Consider the following 18,801-nt stretch of genomic DNA (forward strand, 5'->3'; position numbering starts at 1 on the left):
CTCCACTGACCACAGTCTCGTTTGTTTGTGTTTTTTTTTTTTTTTTTTTAGATTTTTCTGTTTGTTGGTTTTTTTCATTGCTTGCCAGTTCGGCTTAAGATCTTTAATTAGCCAATTTTATGGGCAACGATTAGCCACATCTGTCAATTATTATTTGTCTTTAGTTAAAAAACATGCAAATTTGTTAAATCAACAAATTTTCTTAAAAAAATTTGGAAGACGGAATCAGTGATTCCAAAATCTTTCAAAACATGTACCCATTTTGGCACTGAAAATGAAACAAATTTAAAAAACAAATTAATCCCAATGTATTTAAATTACAAGATTTCACAACAAAAACAAATACGTTTTCAACAGTCTAAGGACTGAAATTCTGTTGAAAGCTAAACACCTTTATTTGTTTTGTAATAGTTACCCAAATAAATTCATTGACAAAATAATTGAAAATAGACGGGTTAAACATGATAGTAGGGTTATTGTGGTTTCTCAGTCTTTAGATTTAGATGTATCAAAAAGTTTCATTTCATTACCATATGTACCTGGTTTGGGTGAGAAACTTTCACGGGTTTTACGTAAATTTGGTATTGATACATGTTTCCAATCGTTGAGGCCAATGGGTAGTTTCTTTAGTTCTGGTAAGGATTTAACCCGGGGAAATTTAGTAAGTGGGGTGTATAAAATTCGTGTTCGTGTTCCGTGTTCCGTGTTCTTGTGTTTTTTTTTGTTTTTTTTTTAGATTTTTCTCTTTGTTGGTTTTTATACTAGGAATAAATGAGTGTGAAGAAGTGATGTTAGGTAAGGAGAAAATATGTCAAGTGGTTAGCTTCACTTACCTGGATATTATGATTAAAGATGGTGGATGTAGTGAAGATGTAGAAAAATTAGAATGATGGAAATTTTAAAAAAATTAGGAAAAATTATTAGGAAAAACTAAAAAAAAAAATTTAGGAAAAATTAGAAAAATGGTTTAGAAGAAAAGAAAGATAAGTCTGCGCACCAGGATTAGAATATTGGACGCCATGGACATGACAGTTGTCAAGAATGGCTATGAACCATGGGCGTTGCGGAAGGTTGAGGAGGATTCGTTAAATGTTTTCCAAAGGCACTGCCTAAAAATAATTTTAAGCACTCCTTCGACTGGCAATCTATCAGATAGTAATCTGTACACAATATTAGGTTTGATCCCAATTTCTGGGGCTATGATAAAAGAAACGTTGAGATGGATAGGCCATGTTTTACGGATGGAAAATAGCAGATTGCCCATATTTGTGCCTTTTGGCCATTCATCTGGGGCAAACGAAGGAAGGTCTTCTCAGAATGGAATAGGAAGAGGTCATAAGAAAGGATTTAGAAGAAATTGAAACTACGTGCGAGAAGGTAAAAAGTGAAGCCTCGTGTAGATTGGGGTAAAGAGGGTCCCGCTCAGCTGTGTTGACTTCAAGCAGGCTTAGAGATGTACTAAGTTGTTAGTCATATTATACACGAAATAACACTATATGTAAGATCTCAACGCGCATTTTCTTCGTTGGCAGAATGTGCCTTGCATGTGACAGTTATCAGCAGAAGTTCGAATTCAAACTGATTAGAAGTAAAACAATAAAACACATTTCGAAAATTCTGTCAACGGGAAATCTATGTAATTTGGGGTTCAAGGTTCATGAATGTAATTTTACTGGCGTTTGAAGTATAGCAGCATAAAGTCTCTGGCCTGTATTAACCAGTTCCTTTCCTTGTAAATTTCCTGTTTCCAAAGGCTTTGAACTGTCCTGCAGCCTGTCCCAACATATACTACATTTTCTTGGTTCCTCCCGTAGTCTACTTTAAAATTCCTTTCTGGGAATACATAGGGGAGACCGGGGCATTGTGGACACTTTTTTACAGGATTGCGAATAACTTTTCAGTAAGACTTTTTTTGCACATCTGATTCTACATACATTAACTTCAGTATGTTAGCTTTATTTTAGCTATTCATAACAAACTTGTACCTCTTACCAGATTCTCATGGGAAGCGATCAAACGAAAAGTGGCAAAAGTGTCCATATACCTGTATTACTGGGGTATAATGGACACTTGGTATGGGTATTTTGGACACTGATGTCCATTATACCCTGGTTTGCTAAAGTCAGAAATAGAAGAGTAAAACTCAGAAGTAAAAAAGAGAGTAAAAGAGAAGCACAAGAAATCAGAAAGAGAAGAGTTGGTTGTTTATTAAAAATGTATCGAATATATATAACAACTAGGTATACAGTGGTAACTTAGGGAACATTCAGCTGGAGGCTTTAATTCAACTCAGTTGACGAGCTGTGGTACTTTAAACAACCACGACCAATTGATGTCAAAATTAAGAGAAGTTTACTTGAAAAACAAGGAGATCTGCTTGTTGCATAGCACCACCAGTAAGTAATGGAAGCCCTATGTTCATTTTGATGCTTGCTATGCCCAATGTACAAAGCTGATCTGTTCTCGTAAACTTCAGGAAAGGCACAAGTCTTTTTAAATAGAGTATTTCATATTAGTCTTCCTCCTGTAAAACTATCTTCGCAACTGAGTAGGTTGAGGTTTTCTCTATTTTCCCCTCTAATACAAATACATAGTCACCAGTTTTCACTTTTTCATAATCAATGTCTCCCACAACATCTGCATGCATGCTTTAATCATCTGAGTCACTTAGATGGAATTCTTCTTCCATTTCATCCTGACTACTCTATATGGTGTACTTCAGGGCCTTTTTCCCTTTTTTCATTGCTAGTTTTTGCCTTGTTACTTCTCACTTTTTTCTTTCCCTTAGCCTTTACTGTTCGTTCAGCGAAGTCTCATCAGTTGATTTTTAACATGTTTGTCAGTGGCTATAATGCTTTTGGTCCTTTTGCGGTTGGTAATATTTTTTTCTGGCACTGGCTTTAAGGTTAGGAGAAATCTGTTCACGGGAGATATTTGGGCATACAGACATTTCTTCTCGTAATTATGAAGATGCAATAGATGAGTTGCTTGGTTTACACATGTCATTGCTTTCATGAGGATTAATGCTCGGAGTGGCTGTTGGTGCAAGATTAGAAACATAGGAACTCAAAAATTCGTCATCCGTAAAAATAGGGTTGAAGGGATAGACTCAAGAAACTCTGAAGCCAGTCTGAATATTCTTCAGCATGAAAGACTGTGGAAAGCAGTGCCAAGCAATTCCTCAATAATATCAATCTCAATGAGCCGACGAGGATGGTTGAGCATCAATACGTTAACAGCTCCATTGTAGTAAGCTTTTCATGGTCCAATCAGAGATCTATCAAAGGGCTGAATCTTGTGACTTGTGTGTGGGACAGTAAGTATTACAATTCCATTCAATTTAGCATATTCTACTGATTCAGGGCTGATATGGCTTGCATGGCTGTTCATGATTAATAAGACTTTTGAGACAAAACTACATCGTATGGGCTTGTGAAAGTGTTTAAGAAATTCTGGAAAGGTTTCAACAGTTATCCATTCGCTTATATAAGCAGCACCTTTCTTGCCAGTAGGGGCACCAGAGACCATACTATCTTTGAAGTGAACACGTGGAAAGACTATAAAGGGGGGAATCGCTACACCTGTAGCACTAACTGTACAACATACTGTTACAAGCTCACCCCTCTCAGCTGATAATAGTTGACAAGCTTGCTTAGCACCTTATGGAGCTAACACGTTCTTAGGATTCTGATCACAGTTGTAAGACCAGTTCATCTACACTCCATATAGTATAAGCTTCAAATTTCTCCTGTTTTAACACAGCTGAGTAATTGTCAAAAAACTCAATGACCGTTGTCTGATTGAATGCTGTTGCCCGAGCAATGCTTGTAGCCTAAGGAGAACGGATAGACACACTTGGGTTTCTTTTCAGGAAGGACGTAAAACAATCTGCGCCAGCAATTTTATTATTTTCCCAGCTGTCTGGAATCTTTTTCCTGCGCATTTTTTCTGGTGGACGAGAATTCTATATTGTTTTAGGTTGAATCCATAGTGTAGCTTACTAGCTTTTGTCAGATAATTAGCTAGATTGTTTCAAAAATACCACTTAATGTTTTTTTAATGCCTTGATCAGCTTTAAATAACTTTGATTCCTTACTATCAAGTTCATTTAAAGGCACTTCCTTCCAAAGTTCTATCCATCTTATCAGGCTTGCTCGAGGACTGTTGAGTTTCCTTGTTGTTTCCTTCTTGAAACACCACTGCGAATCATTAGCAAAGCTTCTTTAATTGTATGTTCGTCTGTTACGCCCCTGGTTGACTTTCTTAGATAAGTTCTTACCATATGAAACAGAATTATCTATTATAATCTAGATGTGGTGTGGATTTTGCTTCTATCGGGGCATGATGGACACCCTTGTCCATATTAACCTGGTCTTTGGTGTCCATATTACCCCTTAATCGGTTACAGTAAAAAAAAATTAAAATATGTCCTCTCCAAGAAGTCCCAATTCAAATTATAAGTATCCAATGCCTAGCCTAAGCAGTACTCTCTTGAACTTACCTTAAACACATTGTGAAACTAAATACTGCTGGCTGAAAATTTTAATTCAGTGAAAACAAAGAAATCTACTTCACTTTAGGAAGTTCCAAATTTATGCGTTCAGAAATAAATGCGTAATCCAAACGACAGAAGTCATTTACCACGTGTCTCTACCATTAACGATTCCTATTTTGACTATAATGAACTTTAATCTAGAGTCACCTGGAGTGCATAGGAGTGGGGTGTCCATATTACCCAACTGTCATTATTGCCCGGTCTCCCATAAGTGGCCTTCACACTACATACGTAGTTTTCATCCTTAAATGATTAAGTTACTTTGCGCCAACTAAATTTCACGTTTAAATAATTAATTTTTCACTAGGTTAAGGTAGAAATCCATAAAACCTTCGTAATCGTTGTCTGAAGTCATCATGAGCAAACTAATCAAATAAGTACAAATCTGGAATGGAGATGTAGATTTGAGCTTTGATCGAGCATGAAAGGCTTTCTAGTAGCAAGTTATCAACTTATTTTAAAAATTTATTAATTGTTCACCCACAGTTCTCCTTTTATTGCCACTATAGAGACTTTTTCATAACATAAAAACCTAACTTGCATAGCGTAAAATATGTAGATCCCGAGTTTACTTGGAACTCCCAGGTCATGGATGGTCTGCGTTGCGCAGGTACCGGTCTCCTGATTCACTGCCTTCGGCCGGGAGTTAAATGCGTGTTTGGGGGCAAATCATCTGACGCTTCTCGTGTTTTTCCCTAGATTTCTCCAGGGACCTATTTAGAGCTGGGTCGACTCTAGCTGAGCTTACAGAGTCACACCGTAGACCCCCGTTCCAAACCAAATAACCAGCGTCACCAGAACCCAAACCCCTGTCCTCAACGGAGCATAAGAGTTGCTCCGTAAAATTATATCACGTAACTTAAAGTCTTAAGATATGCTATTATGAAAGGTGATACAACGTAGTGCGAAAGTGCCATCATGGTGGCAGCTATGATGGTATTGACCCACCCTCATAGATTTTAGAAATACTCCTCAAAAATTGCTGGATCTTTTCCAAGTCGAGATCATGCATTTTCACGTTTTTTAGATTTTATTTTTTTATCTATTTGCTTTGACATCAAATATTTTTGTAAGTGAGATGAATATCCATAAAAATTCAAAAATATTGGAACCACTAACTGTCTAAGAAAGGCTGGAATAATTTATTTAAAAACCGCATTCTAAATGCTCAAAATTAAGAATATTGAAGTTCGTCAATAAGTATTTAGGTACGCGTTTGGAATTTAAGAAATTACTGAATAAATTTTTCCATAGTTACAAAAAGCATAACTTATTTCACTATATTTATCTCCAAACTCTCATTTCAAAATTTGGCCAAGTTTCTGTCTTCGCTAGCTGGTCATTATCGAGGCCAGGATGAGAATTACGGCATTATTCATACTCAGTGAGAAAAGATTAGGTTGTATTTTCCACTTTTCACAAAAGCTGTTTTCGTGACCAGGGCCGTAAAATTTGAAAAAAGTAACATGCAAGTGCAATTTGCGTTGTATAAACATACTGAGGATGGGTTGAAGGTTGGTTTTCTCTCTTTTCTTTGATTTTTAGTTCTCTTTATTCTCTTTTATATTGTTTATTTTACGTTTCTCTTTTTTTCTTGTTTCTCTGTCCTGTAATTTGAGCTGGCGGAAAAAAACACGAATAAATATATTTAGCGTTTCAATTTAATCGAACAATAAATAAAAAAATGGCAAAATTGATGAGACTGGTCTGCCATTTTTTATTTTATACTAATCACCAGTCCCAGAGATGCTGATCACAATTTTAAGAATGCGAGAGAAAGCAGTAAAATAAATACTTAGTCATGTACATGTCTTAATTCAAATTTCCACTTTTCACAAAAGCTGTTTTTCGTGACCAAGATTGTTTCCCCCCCCCCCATTAGCACCGATTTTCTATATCTACTCTATAAAGGCCAGCAAGTGTGCTAATAGGTCACAATTAGAAGCATTTTTAAGTAAACAGGCCTACCTATGAAGTAAAAGTTTTCTCAGCCGCCTAATTGCTTATGTTTTCTCATTTGAGCTCGAATGTGGTATTTGTAATCTTCTCGTTTTGAATAATTTTGCTAACTCATGTTAACCAGAAAGAAAGAGTTAAAAATAATATCCACAGGTTTTAAGTAAACTCCGACTGTATATAACAAAGGTGTGGTAGGATTAATTTTGGCAGCTACTGATATATACTACCAAATAGACTTTCTCTAGTTGGTCACGAATTTACTGTTTGTGTAATCTATAACGAAAATATGTTTAAACCGTCCTGCGATGAAATAGAAATTAATGGGACTTTCCCAGAGGCTTAACGTGTGAAGTGGAATTTAAAGGTGTTATCGTACCCGTTTCAGGACCATGGGGGGGGGGAGGGAAAGTTACTGACACCAGACCCCTTTAGTAGTAAACACATTTTGAATTCTGGAGGGAGGCATATGTCTGGTGATACCCTCCCTTTTGCATACGTGCCTCTTCCTCGTCTATGCTTTTAAAAGATATGTACTTAGCAATATCAATTTTCTTAGGAAGTAAAATTCATTAAAATATTTTAGTTAAAAAAAAAACGTTTTATCGATGCGATTCTTTAATAAGTTTTTTTTTCTTTTTATTTGTTTTATATTGTAATTGGTTGATGACAGCTGTTGAATATATAGCCGAAACATTCGAATAGATTGTACAACTTTGTTATTCACTGTCTTCACAAATTCCTCATTATCTTTTGTTTTTTTGTATGATAGTAAGACAGTGTGGTCTCTGTCACTATTTGAGTACCAATGAAAGCCATGTTCTTCTGATGCAGATATTGTTGTAAAAATTAGATCATTTTTTAGTTTTTGGTTTCCTTATTAGTTTCAAAGCCACTAGATGGAAGTTGATATTCATCTTCTTTATTGAAGTTTCTGAAAAGAAAATGCATTAAATCCAATCCGGCTATTACATTTTATCAATCATAGATAATGAGATGTTCAGAAAATTCTTTTTCACGCTGATTCAAAAAGATAAGGTGATTCAAAAAGATTTATGTAGCATTTTTTCCGTCCCTTATACGGATTCATAATCCGTCCCTTACACTAAGTAAGTTACATGGATTGGACCAGCCCGAGTGTCTGTCTTATTGCCTGCCTAATTGCCTATTTTGTCTTCAAAATGTAGAAAATCTTAAGTTTGTTTAAAAAAAAACGTATTATTACGGTATATTTCGTTTTTTCTCTCTCACAAAAACGGCTGGAATATTAAGTTGTCACTCTCATACCTGTTTTCGCGTACCTTAGACGCTTAAGGCCGTTCGATACTTTAAAGGATTGCCCCATCTCGTCCATTACAAGTTTTTTTTTTAGTTTGTGTGATCAAAGTATTCAGAATTGATTGGGCGGTCTTGCTATAACTTGTATAGCTTTGATGAGAGATCCAAATAAACAAAATCTGACGCCATTAGAAAACTAAAATCTGACACCTACTTTCCCAAAAATCGTAGAAAAACTATTTAACTTATCCAGTTCCGTGCCAGAGATAGAGACATTTAGATTTGATGAAACCTACATCATTAGAAAGTTGTTTATATATATATATATATATATATATATATATATATATATATATATATATATATATATATATATATATATATATATATATATATATATATATATATATATATATATATATATATATATATATATATATATATATATATATATAATTATTTTTATTATTATTATTGAACGGAACAGATTTTTTTTTAAGTTTAGGAAAGGGCATTACCTAAAAATATTCTAGTATACCTGCTTAGAATACACTATAAATCAGCTCAAAAGAAGTTTCTTTGAGTAATTTGACAACTTTGGAAGCTTCTTGTTGTGCAAGAAGCTTCTTGCAGCTTGCAAGAAGCTGCAAGATATAGATATATATATATATATATATATATATATATATATATATATATATATATATATATATATATATATATATATATATATATATATATATATATATATATATATATATATAGGCTATATATATATACATATAATTATTTTTATTATTATTATTGAACGGAGCAGATTTTTTTTTTTGAAGTTTAGGAAAGGGCATTACCTAAAAATAGTCTAGTATACCTGCTTGGAAAACACTAAAAATCAGCTCAAAAGAAGTTTCTTTGAGTAATTTGACAACTTTGGAAGCTTCTTGTTGTGCTAACTGCCTTGATTGAAATTTTGCGATAGGATGCTGGATGCACATTATTTATGCTGTGTGTACATTGATTAGACAGTAATTTGCTTAACAATTAGCAAGAGATTATACGTTTCCTTTGCTTTCAACAAGCATATCGTTAGCTTTTCCAACTGTGGACATATCTACGATACACTATCAAATTTTACCAAAATGGCTTCGGAAGCTCCCTGTGGTGCTAGGAAAATTTGTTAATAGGCCATTTGTCTTTGTGACTGTCAGCCGACGCTGAGACTCGCAAAATGACATTTTTGGTATCGAAGATCCTCAAAAACCACTGTGGTAAGAAAAAATAACTAGTCAAAATAACACAGTCGAGAGCCCTAAAACGTATTTTCAGTTTTCCATTTCCCCATTTCCTTTTATAATTTTTTTCTCATTTTCCGTTTTCTTTTGGCTGTCACGCCAAAAGGTCGTACCTGGCATTTTCCCATTCCTAGGATAATTGTTTGCTAAGCTGTGCTCAAGGAGAGGCAATCAGTAAGGTATTGTATATTCAGTTACACTTTGAACCTCCTCATCTACATTGTTTTGTTGATCCTTCTTTTAAGAGCAGCTTGTCAAACGATTTTTGACAGATATGTCAGAAGTGTGAGAATGACAGATACGACCTTACAACATTACCAGGCGTCAAATTGACAAAAATGTATATTGTATAACATAACGTCTTTTGAATTGCCATAGACAAAAAGAAACTTGACAGTCTTAGAGTATATTTCATCTAGTGTCCAGACAGGCCTTGAGAAACTGCACCTCTAGGAGTTCCATCTACCCACGTATTTGGCCGAATTACTTTTGTTTGGTTCTTGCTATTAAACGTCATTACTAAAAGCCAGTGTGACACCTGGCAAGTGTTTTTCAACCCACACTTGTTCTGAAAAATATGAGGCAACAGTGCCTTTGTTACTCGATGGCAGTACAAGTTTAATACGTACCACAGCATAAATACTAATTTAATATTTATGCTGTGATACGTACTTAGAGATAATTAGGCTTCACTGATTGATTCAAAATGGTTAATTCCTACAGCAAAAGAAGTTTCTAGTGCAGCTTTTTAAAGTGCTTGATCCTTCTAGAACCCTGAGTTTTTGCAAAATGATTTTGTTTCCTAAAAGTTTTGTGATTGGACGGAAAATGCTTAAAAAAAAAATTACCATGCTAACAAGGATGGCGCTGATACAAGAATACATTAGACCCTTTTTCTGTCCAGAATTTCAGAATTCCCCAAATAAAGCAAAATTAAAAGAATAATTATTTGGAACAAACTATGGGAAACCAAAAAGTCTATTAATATCAATGGGGGGGGGGTTCCTTCTTGTTTTTAAGGAAATGCACTGTTAAGTTTTTTGGGGCTCAACTAAGTTTTGCCATGCTTCTAACGCAACCTTTACGCTTTACGCTCAAGATGTAGTAAGAACTTTTCCAGTGGCGTCAATTCACGAGAATGTAAGAGGAGGGACAAAATGCATTTTTCAAAGTCTGGGGGGGGGGAATAATTGTTCTTATTTCGATTTTATAAATGATAATAAAAAAGACATTTTTCTCTGAAAATGCCCCCCAAAAACTCACATTACAAAATTAGACACAGGGGTTTTTTAATTTTGCTTTATTATGGAGATTTGAAATTTTTTTGCAGAAAAAGGGTATAATCGTTCAGAAGAACTTTTTATGCAGATTTTCATTTATTAATTCAATTAGATTTTCCTAACATGTGTCCTTTTTGGCTTGGTATTTTTTATTCAAGTATTTTATGTCTGAATAACCAAAATTTTAGGAAACAAAATTGTTTTGCTAGAAATTCGGGTTCTAGAGAGATCAGTAGCCTACTTTAAAAGCTGCATTCGGAAATCCTTCTGCTTTAAAAAAATCACCATTCTGATTCGATTTGATTGTCTTGATTCCTTCAAATGAAAAAGTTTAAAAGGGAAGAAGTTGAGCATTCTTTAAAGTCGCGCTTGATACTTTTCATAACTAGGATTAATAATTAAGGTTTAACCATATTTAAGACTAAAGAAGGAAATCCATTTATATTTATATATAAATGCACCGAAGGTTTAAAACCAACGAATAAGCTTGGCTAGGTCAGTCGATAGAGCACCAGACTGTCAGTCGTGCTGTCACGAGTTTGAACTTGACGTTGGGCTCCTTTTCGTCTGTAATTTTTACTCTCTGTAATATTAACTCTCCATTTGCGGGGTAATAAGTCGATAACAGACTCTTTTACGCGTGTAGATGGATGAAAAATTTGATCACCAGGGAGGAAGGGGGATCTTTCCCCTTTTTAAATGAGCATTCAGAAGTTATAATTTAGTAAATCTGCCCTGTTGTTTTTTCTGAAGGTTAATTTTCCGAAGTGTTTGTTTCTGTAGTTCAAGCGGTCTTCTTAATATTAATTTTCAAACCTATTCTTGCACCCTGAACACTCAAAACGTCCAAAAAATCATTCATTTTGCTAATATTCTGATCTAGGGACATGCAAATCCTCAATATAAATCGAAGTCTAGGAGAGTTTCACCTTCTCATTTGATTCCATGCCCTCCCATAGCTTTTCCCGTATTCTTTAGAACAAAGTCTATTAAAATGATCCGTAAGAATGAGGATAGAACGCGACCCTACTTAACTCCTGATTCAATATGGAATCAGCTACTAACTGTATTTCCCACCTTAACCACAGCAATGTTCGTCTCGTACATACATGTATTTATCTAGTATATCAAAGAAGGAGAGGACCATCGCTAAAGTTTTTCCATCCGCTGAATCAAGCACTTTTTCATAATCTATAAAACTGAAGACTAAAGGGGCCTGATGACTCACTTCTCATTTATTAATGTGCGATCGAAAATTTGGTTGAAGCATCCTCTCCCCTTCCTATAACCTAACTATGCTGAAGTGCTTGCATGCATTGGCGGCAAATATTGCTGTTTTGGAGAAGGCTCGTTATCTTAAATTTAATAGAATTTCAACGTACATAGGGATTCGACAAAAACCATTCAAGCTATTTATAGCTTTTATAGCAGTGTTCTGTGGAGGCTCTGTTCCCATGCCCCTCCTTAGATATGACCTGTATCTGTTAACACACTAGTCAATTTACGTCAATTGGTCAACGCGGTGTGTGTTTGAACGCCACAACAGCTTGATTGTCGACAGTAAATTAAGCAACTTCTAAATTTGGCAAAAGAACCTTTTTTTGCAAGTTTTCTTTAATTCCTTCTAACGATCAACTTTCTAGAATTTTCAAAGGTCAGCTGTCTGGTATTTAAACAAGACAATTCTACAATCATAGCTACGGTCGAATATACAATTTTGCTATAAGTGTTTGATTATTCTATTCACTCTAATTTAGTGCCATCTACTGCTGAAGCCAAACCAACATTGGGATTTCTTCTTATTTGCAGTGCACTGATGTGATTTTGGTGCTGACACAGTTAATACCTTCCATACGCTCTTTTATTAGACAAAGTTAGCCAAAACGTTGACTAAGTTTTAGAATACATAAATGTGAAGCAAAGCCAAACCAAGCCAAAATCAAACAAAAAAGCCAATGCCAAAACTAAAAAACTATCTTCCCTCTAAACTTAGCGAGCAGATGGAATTTTGAACTCGATCCTTGAAAAGGATAGCTTTTCTTTCAAAATCCAACAGCTAGCCAAACCTCGATTAGCTATTAGCCAGACCTCAAACAGAAAACTCAACCAGAAATAAAAAAACACTTTTGGTATATGGCTGTGTGTGTGTGTGTCCGTGCTTATGTAGTACACACTGGATGTGAATCTGTCTTTCAAGCGGCTAGTTTTTTTTTTCATCTTCTTTTTTTTAAATCCATCAAATAGCCAAAATTTATTTAAAAGCTTAATCATATATAAATACACTAAATTTAATACGAATTAAATCTAGATGGCGTCAGTCTACGTAGAGAATAAAAAGAGCATCAACCGAGAGAGAGGAAAAGGGGTGTCAACGCTGGACTTGGCAGTTAAAGCACATAAACTTGCACTAGCGCATAAACCTATTCATAAACTTGAAACACCTTCTTCTTCTTCTTCTATTTAACAGCAGGCATCTACCATATTCGACAGTTGTTTCTTCTTCTTCTTCGACAGTTCTTTCGACATTTTCGACAGTTGTTTCTTTCTTCTGAAGCAGTTGTTTCTTCTAATTAAAACGACGTATTGTTAATGGTATTTTCGTGTCAGCGAACATCGAAATCACGTTTTATTATCAAACAACATTTTTAATGGCAATATTGGTGATATATAAAACTGCTTGACAGTATTTCCAAGGATATTTGACCATCTGAGTCATCATAATTGTCTTGTTGGGGATAAATAATCTAGTTTTGCTCACCAAAAAAGAAGTTCTCGGCAAGTCTACTGAGTCCTAAGACTAGAAGGCTTGTGTTATCATTAAAATCGGAAGATTTTTACAATTTTAGTAATGATCCGTTCAGACGCATTTGAAAACCGATGGCAAAAACCGATCGGTAAGAGGGGAAGCAAAATTTTTCCTAAAAAGCACAGACAACATGCACTTGTACCCGCCAAGTCTCTAACCCAAAGTGTATTTGTCAAGTATCTTCCTCCTTCGTCTTAGTTTTACACAAAGCATTTTGCATATTGGATAAAAACTGAACGCTCTAGATAAGAACCACCAAATCTCGAACTTTTGCATACTTAACAGTTGACATGCTTTCCATTTTCAAAAATAATCATTTTTTCTCGACGACACGCGAAAAACCGATCGGCTCCATAGGGCAATGATAAGAAATTCCTAGCCCCAAAACCGATCGGAATTCCCATAGTGCTGGTCGGTTTTTGAGTCTTTCTCCATGCGTCTGAACGGGCTATAATTGCCAATCTTTTCTCATTTCCATTTTTCCTTTTTTTAGCCCTCTCCCCGAAATATACAACATTTTAGCGAAGAACCAGCATTTTAAACACTCTTGATTTTCAGCTTGACTTTTTCTCTCCACCTGTCAACGCAGGTATTCAAATCAGAAAATGATATAATTGTCACAAAACTAGATGTAATCCCATCTTCGACAGCCGTATCCCCTAATTACCAAGCATGATTTGTAGTACTTGTGCATAACCAAAAAATCAATAAATTTTTCTATTATTAAACAACATCTACATTCTTGTCAATTTTTATTTTTTCTAAAGTGAAAATAAACCAGACAGGTTTATCATGGTTGCAACGGTAGCTATAACTTAGTAGATAACGAACCACGGCCCATAGTAACCAAAAATTTTAAAAATGTGTTTAAAAAAACTGGGTAGTTAGAAAAAATTGCCATTTCTAGCTGATTCAGCAACCATAACTATTTTCCGATTACTCTTAATAGTAAAATGTTATTTTGAAAAGAAATCTATGAGAAATCTTATATTCAGGGAGCTATTATAACTGTCATATGGGATTTCAGAAGAATTGACTCAAAACTTTAGTAGTTTTTTCCCATTAGTTCAGATAATAGTTTGTCTCAATGTAAAAATAAGGTAGCATTTGAATTATTCCTCGTGAAAAGGGTGATATAACATTTTATTTTAAACAGCTAGTTCTAACTCAAAACATGCAGCCTTCCTATCTTAAAAAAGGAAGATGAGGGAATGATTAGGAATAGGTGGAGCCTATTCTTGGTGGATGTGGAGCCTATTCTCCACCTAGGTAATAGGTGGAGAATATGTGCCACTTTCGTCACTTCTAGTTTCGCTTAAACATAGCTGATTGATACTGCATTACCATCACCTCAATAATTTTATAATTTTATATATCTTTTTATTTATCAAGGCTGAGTAATTGTCATCTTTGGCCACTGAGAACGAAAGAGTTGCTTTTAAATTAGGTTTATTTTCAGGGAGTTACTGCAATCATCATATGGAAGTATTTCAATGACTACCCTTGACTTTGAAATTGATTGGTTTTTCCCCATTAGTCCCGATGATGGTTATGGGAGCCGAACCCATTCAGTGGGAAGCCAAGATGGTGATATTTTGAATGACCAGTTTATCAACCTTTTTCCGTCTGTCGCTGATGTCATAAAGAAGAATGAATCTCTAGTGACCCTGAGTGATCTTGACCTTTACTGTAAGACTGAAATTGCTGGTAAAAATATTAGTGTTTCCCATATTCGAAATGAGATTGAGTATAAAAAGGAGGAGTGGATAAGCAAGTACTTAAGCAAACCAAAGCTGGAAAAAATCCAGGATGACTATCAAAATGATCAAATTTCCAAAAATTCTGCAGTGAATATAAAACATGTGAAAGTTAAAAGTGAAGAAAAAAGTGGAGATAACAAAAAAAGTACATCTTGTAATAGTGCTAATGAAATAGAAAATGTCAAGGATAGACTAAGAATTCAAAAAACTGGAACAGAGCCCTGTCAAACGAGCTTTTGTGTCACGCAGCAGCACATAGCACGATTACTGGCTGAAGATACATCTAAAGATTTTCAAACAAAACAATTAGTGAGCGATATTTCATATAATCCGAGAAAACCGAGCACAGAGATTGTAGAGAGTTCATCTCCATATCAACCGGATAATATTAAGACCAAAAATGATTCAAAGGCAGAATTTTCTTTTCTACGGCGGCTACTAACACAGGATCAAAAGCTACAAAAATCTAGCGTGAAACCAGGTGGAAAGGTTATTATAGAAAGACGGGAAGAGCCCCTGTTTGTCCCCACACTTCCAAAAACTTCTGCAGTGGATAAGAAGGATCAGGCAGAGACTCCAAGAAAAATTCGTGACTCTGGAAGAAAACGAGCCAAGAAAACTAAGATGTCAAGAAGGAAAAATAATATTTCAGACCTGCAGAAAACTTGCACGAAATTAGCAATGCTGCCCCACCCAAATTTAGAAATTCAGCAAAAACATTGCGAATCAACAACCATACTTTCTACAGCTGAAATGGGTGTGCCGGACTCTAAAATTAACATTTTCAATCCTCCACAGGATAATAACTTTGATTTGTTGTTTGATATGCCGACTTTTGTGGGGCTTCGAACTTTGGGATCTGAGCCTGATTCAACTTATACAAATTTGTTACCTGTATCCGAAGGAGTAAACACAGATTTTCCATATTCTGGAGCTAACAGCGAACCATCTTTGGAGCAGTTTCTTACTGATCTTCTTGAAGAAACAGAAGCAACTAAACCTCACCCAGTTGGGAGCGAAATCGAAGATCTACAGCAGGATTCACTGAGTGACCTTTTATTTCTTGACACAGTCTTTCAGTCTCAATCGTCAGTGCTTAGTGCCAATAGTGATACTGCTGTGCCATCAGATAATTACATGCATTCACCAAATATATATTCAGATGTCAGTTCCGACAGTGTTAACAATAATTATGATAGCAATAATAATTCTGCTCTTCCTACGCAGAATCATTCAACAAATAGCAACAATGCTTTAGATGCTGTAGAAATTCGAAGCAAATCAAATCACACATGTCGCTTCTGTGGGAAGGTTTTCAAGGACAAATATTCAGTCACTGTTCATGTGCGTGTGCACAGCGGAGAAAAACCGTTTCCCTGTTCATTGTGCAGTAAACCTTTCCGACAAAAAGCACATCTAGCAAAGCACTTTTTAACGCACACAAATCCAAACGGAAGAAAGCGAAAAAGGGAATTAAAACTGCTTGAAGGAGATGAGACTCTAAAGAAAAAGAAAAAAATATCGTGAGAATATATCTTTAATGTCTTTTCTGGAAATGTCTGTGATTAATGAAAAAGGCCAGTGTAGAATGAGCCAAATTACAAATTGCATAATTTTGATTCTTTTTTAAGAAGAAGCCAATTAAGTGTTTTAATTTTTCTCTTTCTTAAATTGTGCAACTTATCGCAAAATAGTATTTTATTCTTCTTCCTTAAAAGCTCTATCGTAGATAAATAACAACGAGATTTTACGCTCGCAGGTCTTGCAATGCTAGCAATTTAATGACTGTTGGAAGGTCTGTATTAAGACATGCACATTCACGCAATTTGTTGGCAAGAGGGGGGAGGGTGTAGCTGAGGCCAAATTCAAAAACAAGATTAAATTGGGGTGGTTATATTTGGAATGTTTTGTATGAGATTTGGGATAGGTCCTCCCTCCTATATATGTTTAAATTTAAGACTATTGCCAAATAATATAATTGGTTTCATAACGCTAATTTATTCTTGATTCAGCATAAACTAATAAAGTTAGACTAAACTAAATTTGGGGGAATTTTAGCTTTGTTTTGAGACAGATATCGTTTTCTGAAGAGAAACTGTAGCCTCCTGCAAAAATTTTTGTTGTGTCATTTGTAAATACTGTACCAAAAACTATATTCGAAAAAACTATTGACAAACAATTAAAATATGAAGTTTTTTAAATTACTTTTACTAACAAATAATTGTTGTTAGTAGTAGTTGTATTCATGCTAAACTCAATTTGAAAATCTTACACTAAATTTAAATATAATCTAAAACGTACAAAACTTAATAACATATTATATCTTCAATGGCTTTGAGTAATCTTCATACAAATGATACACTTCATGGTGTTATATTAATTGTATTAAATATTATTTGATGGTATCAAACTAATTATCTACACTTTAAGTTATTTTATCAGATTTCGGTAAAATAGTTTATCATAATTATATCATCTTTTTTCATGATTAAAATCTTCAAATAAAATCTTGTCACCTGTAATAGGACAGTGGAATTGATCTCTGATTGGTAATACGGGACCTGGAGTTCGAACTCAGCTGCAGCAACCTACTGCATGGCCCGAAATTTGATTCCTGTCATGATATTATCCATATTAATCCAAACAAGAAGAAGAACAATAATAAATGGAAAGTAGAATAAAATAATAAGCGAAAAGGGTTTGGAATTTGATTCCTGTGATGAGATTATGCGTATTATTACTACCCAGATTATTAATATTAATTCAAACAAGAAGAGGGAGTAATATCTTGGATAGTAAATAAAATTGGCAGATAATCTGAGTAGATTATCGGCATTATCCACATTAATCTAAACAAAAAGAAAAAGTAAAATCTTGGATAATAAATTAAATTGGTGGATAATCCGACTAGATTTTCCAGAATAATCAAAAAAGAAGAAGATAATTGATAAAACTGGCAGTTAATCCGATTAGATTATCAAAGTTATCCATATTAATCCAAACAAGAAAAAGAAGAAGTAAAATCTTGTCATAATTATAGAATCTTTGTCGCAAATTGAATACTAAACACACAGCACAATAACTCATATATTTTTAAGGGTGTTGATTTATCTTCATATGTCTGAAACACTTTCTTGGTGTTGTATTATCTGTTGTTTTTTTTTTGTAATCTAGCAATCGCTTGTGCTTTCTCCTAGTTTTGTTAAATTGGTTACCCTATTATTTGAGTGAACATAATTTGTCATATGGCTCATAGTATTTTTATAGTATTGTCATCTGTCCCATTGTGCACATATAAAACCTGTGATAAAAAGAGAGTTTTACTAAATGTTTTACACTTTGAACCAAGGCCGTACCCAGAGGGGGGGGGGGTTTGGGGTCTTCGATCCCCCTCCCCCCCCCCGAAATGTTTGTCTGACTCGTAAAAACGTAACAAAAATCGATATAAACAAATTTTGTATGGGTTTTTTGAGTTTTTTGTTTAACCCCCCCCCCCCCCCGAAACTTTTTTTTAGTAAAACCCCCTCCGAGAAAAATCCTGGGTGTGGCCTTGCTTTGAACATAGAGTAACTGTATAAGAATGGAATCTTCCTTTTTTTTTTCTTGTTTTTAATGCTGGTAGTGCACCAAGTAGCAAATGAGACTAATCGTTACAATAAAACTACAAGCGGCAGCTGCAACCCAGTTAAGAACAAACGACACTTATGCATTATGCGGGCAACGCGAAGAAGTCAACTTTGGTTAATGCTAATGAAATAAAATAAAATAAGATGATTATATAATAGTTTGGAAACAAATTTGGGCTATATATTTTCACATTAGGGGGGGGGGAGTAAAGCATGGCTTATATTAAATACGTAATCGAACCTCACCT

The 18,801-nt window shown here is 34.8% G+C and overlaps 1 protein-coding gene across 1 annotated transcript in view; it reads left to right on the plus strand.

Annotated features, from left to right (window-relative positions):
- The window catches only part of LOC148941521 (uncharacterized), a 55,197-nt gene extending 36,908 nt beyond the window's left edge, over nt 1-18,289 (plus strand). Inside the window, exon 2 of the mRNA XM_089103875.1 lies at nt 14,627-18,289. Within this exon, the coding sequence (XP_088960001.1) occupies nt 14,661-16,454 (1,794 nt within the window). The 5' untranslated portion in view covers nt 14,627-14,660 and the 3' untranslated portion in view covers nt 16,455-18,289. The remainder of the gene's footprint in view (nt 1-14,626) is intronic.
- Nucleotides 18,290-18,801: the final 512 nt, after the last annotated feature.

The sequence above is a fragment of the Artemia sp. Qi Xiang Cuo genome, chromosome 18 (genome assembly GCF_049724085.1).
Source record: "Artemia sp. Qi Xiang Cuo chromosome 18, ASM4972408v1, whole genome shotgun sequence".
NCBI lineage: Eukaryota > Metazoa > Arthropoda > Branchiopoda > Anostraca > Artemiidae > Artemia > Artemia sp. Qi Xiang Cuo.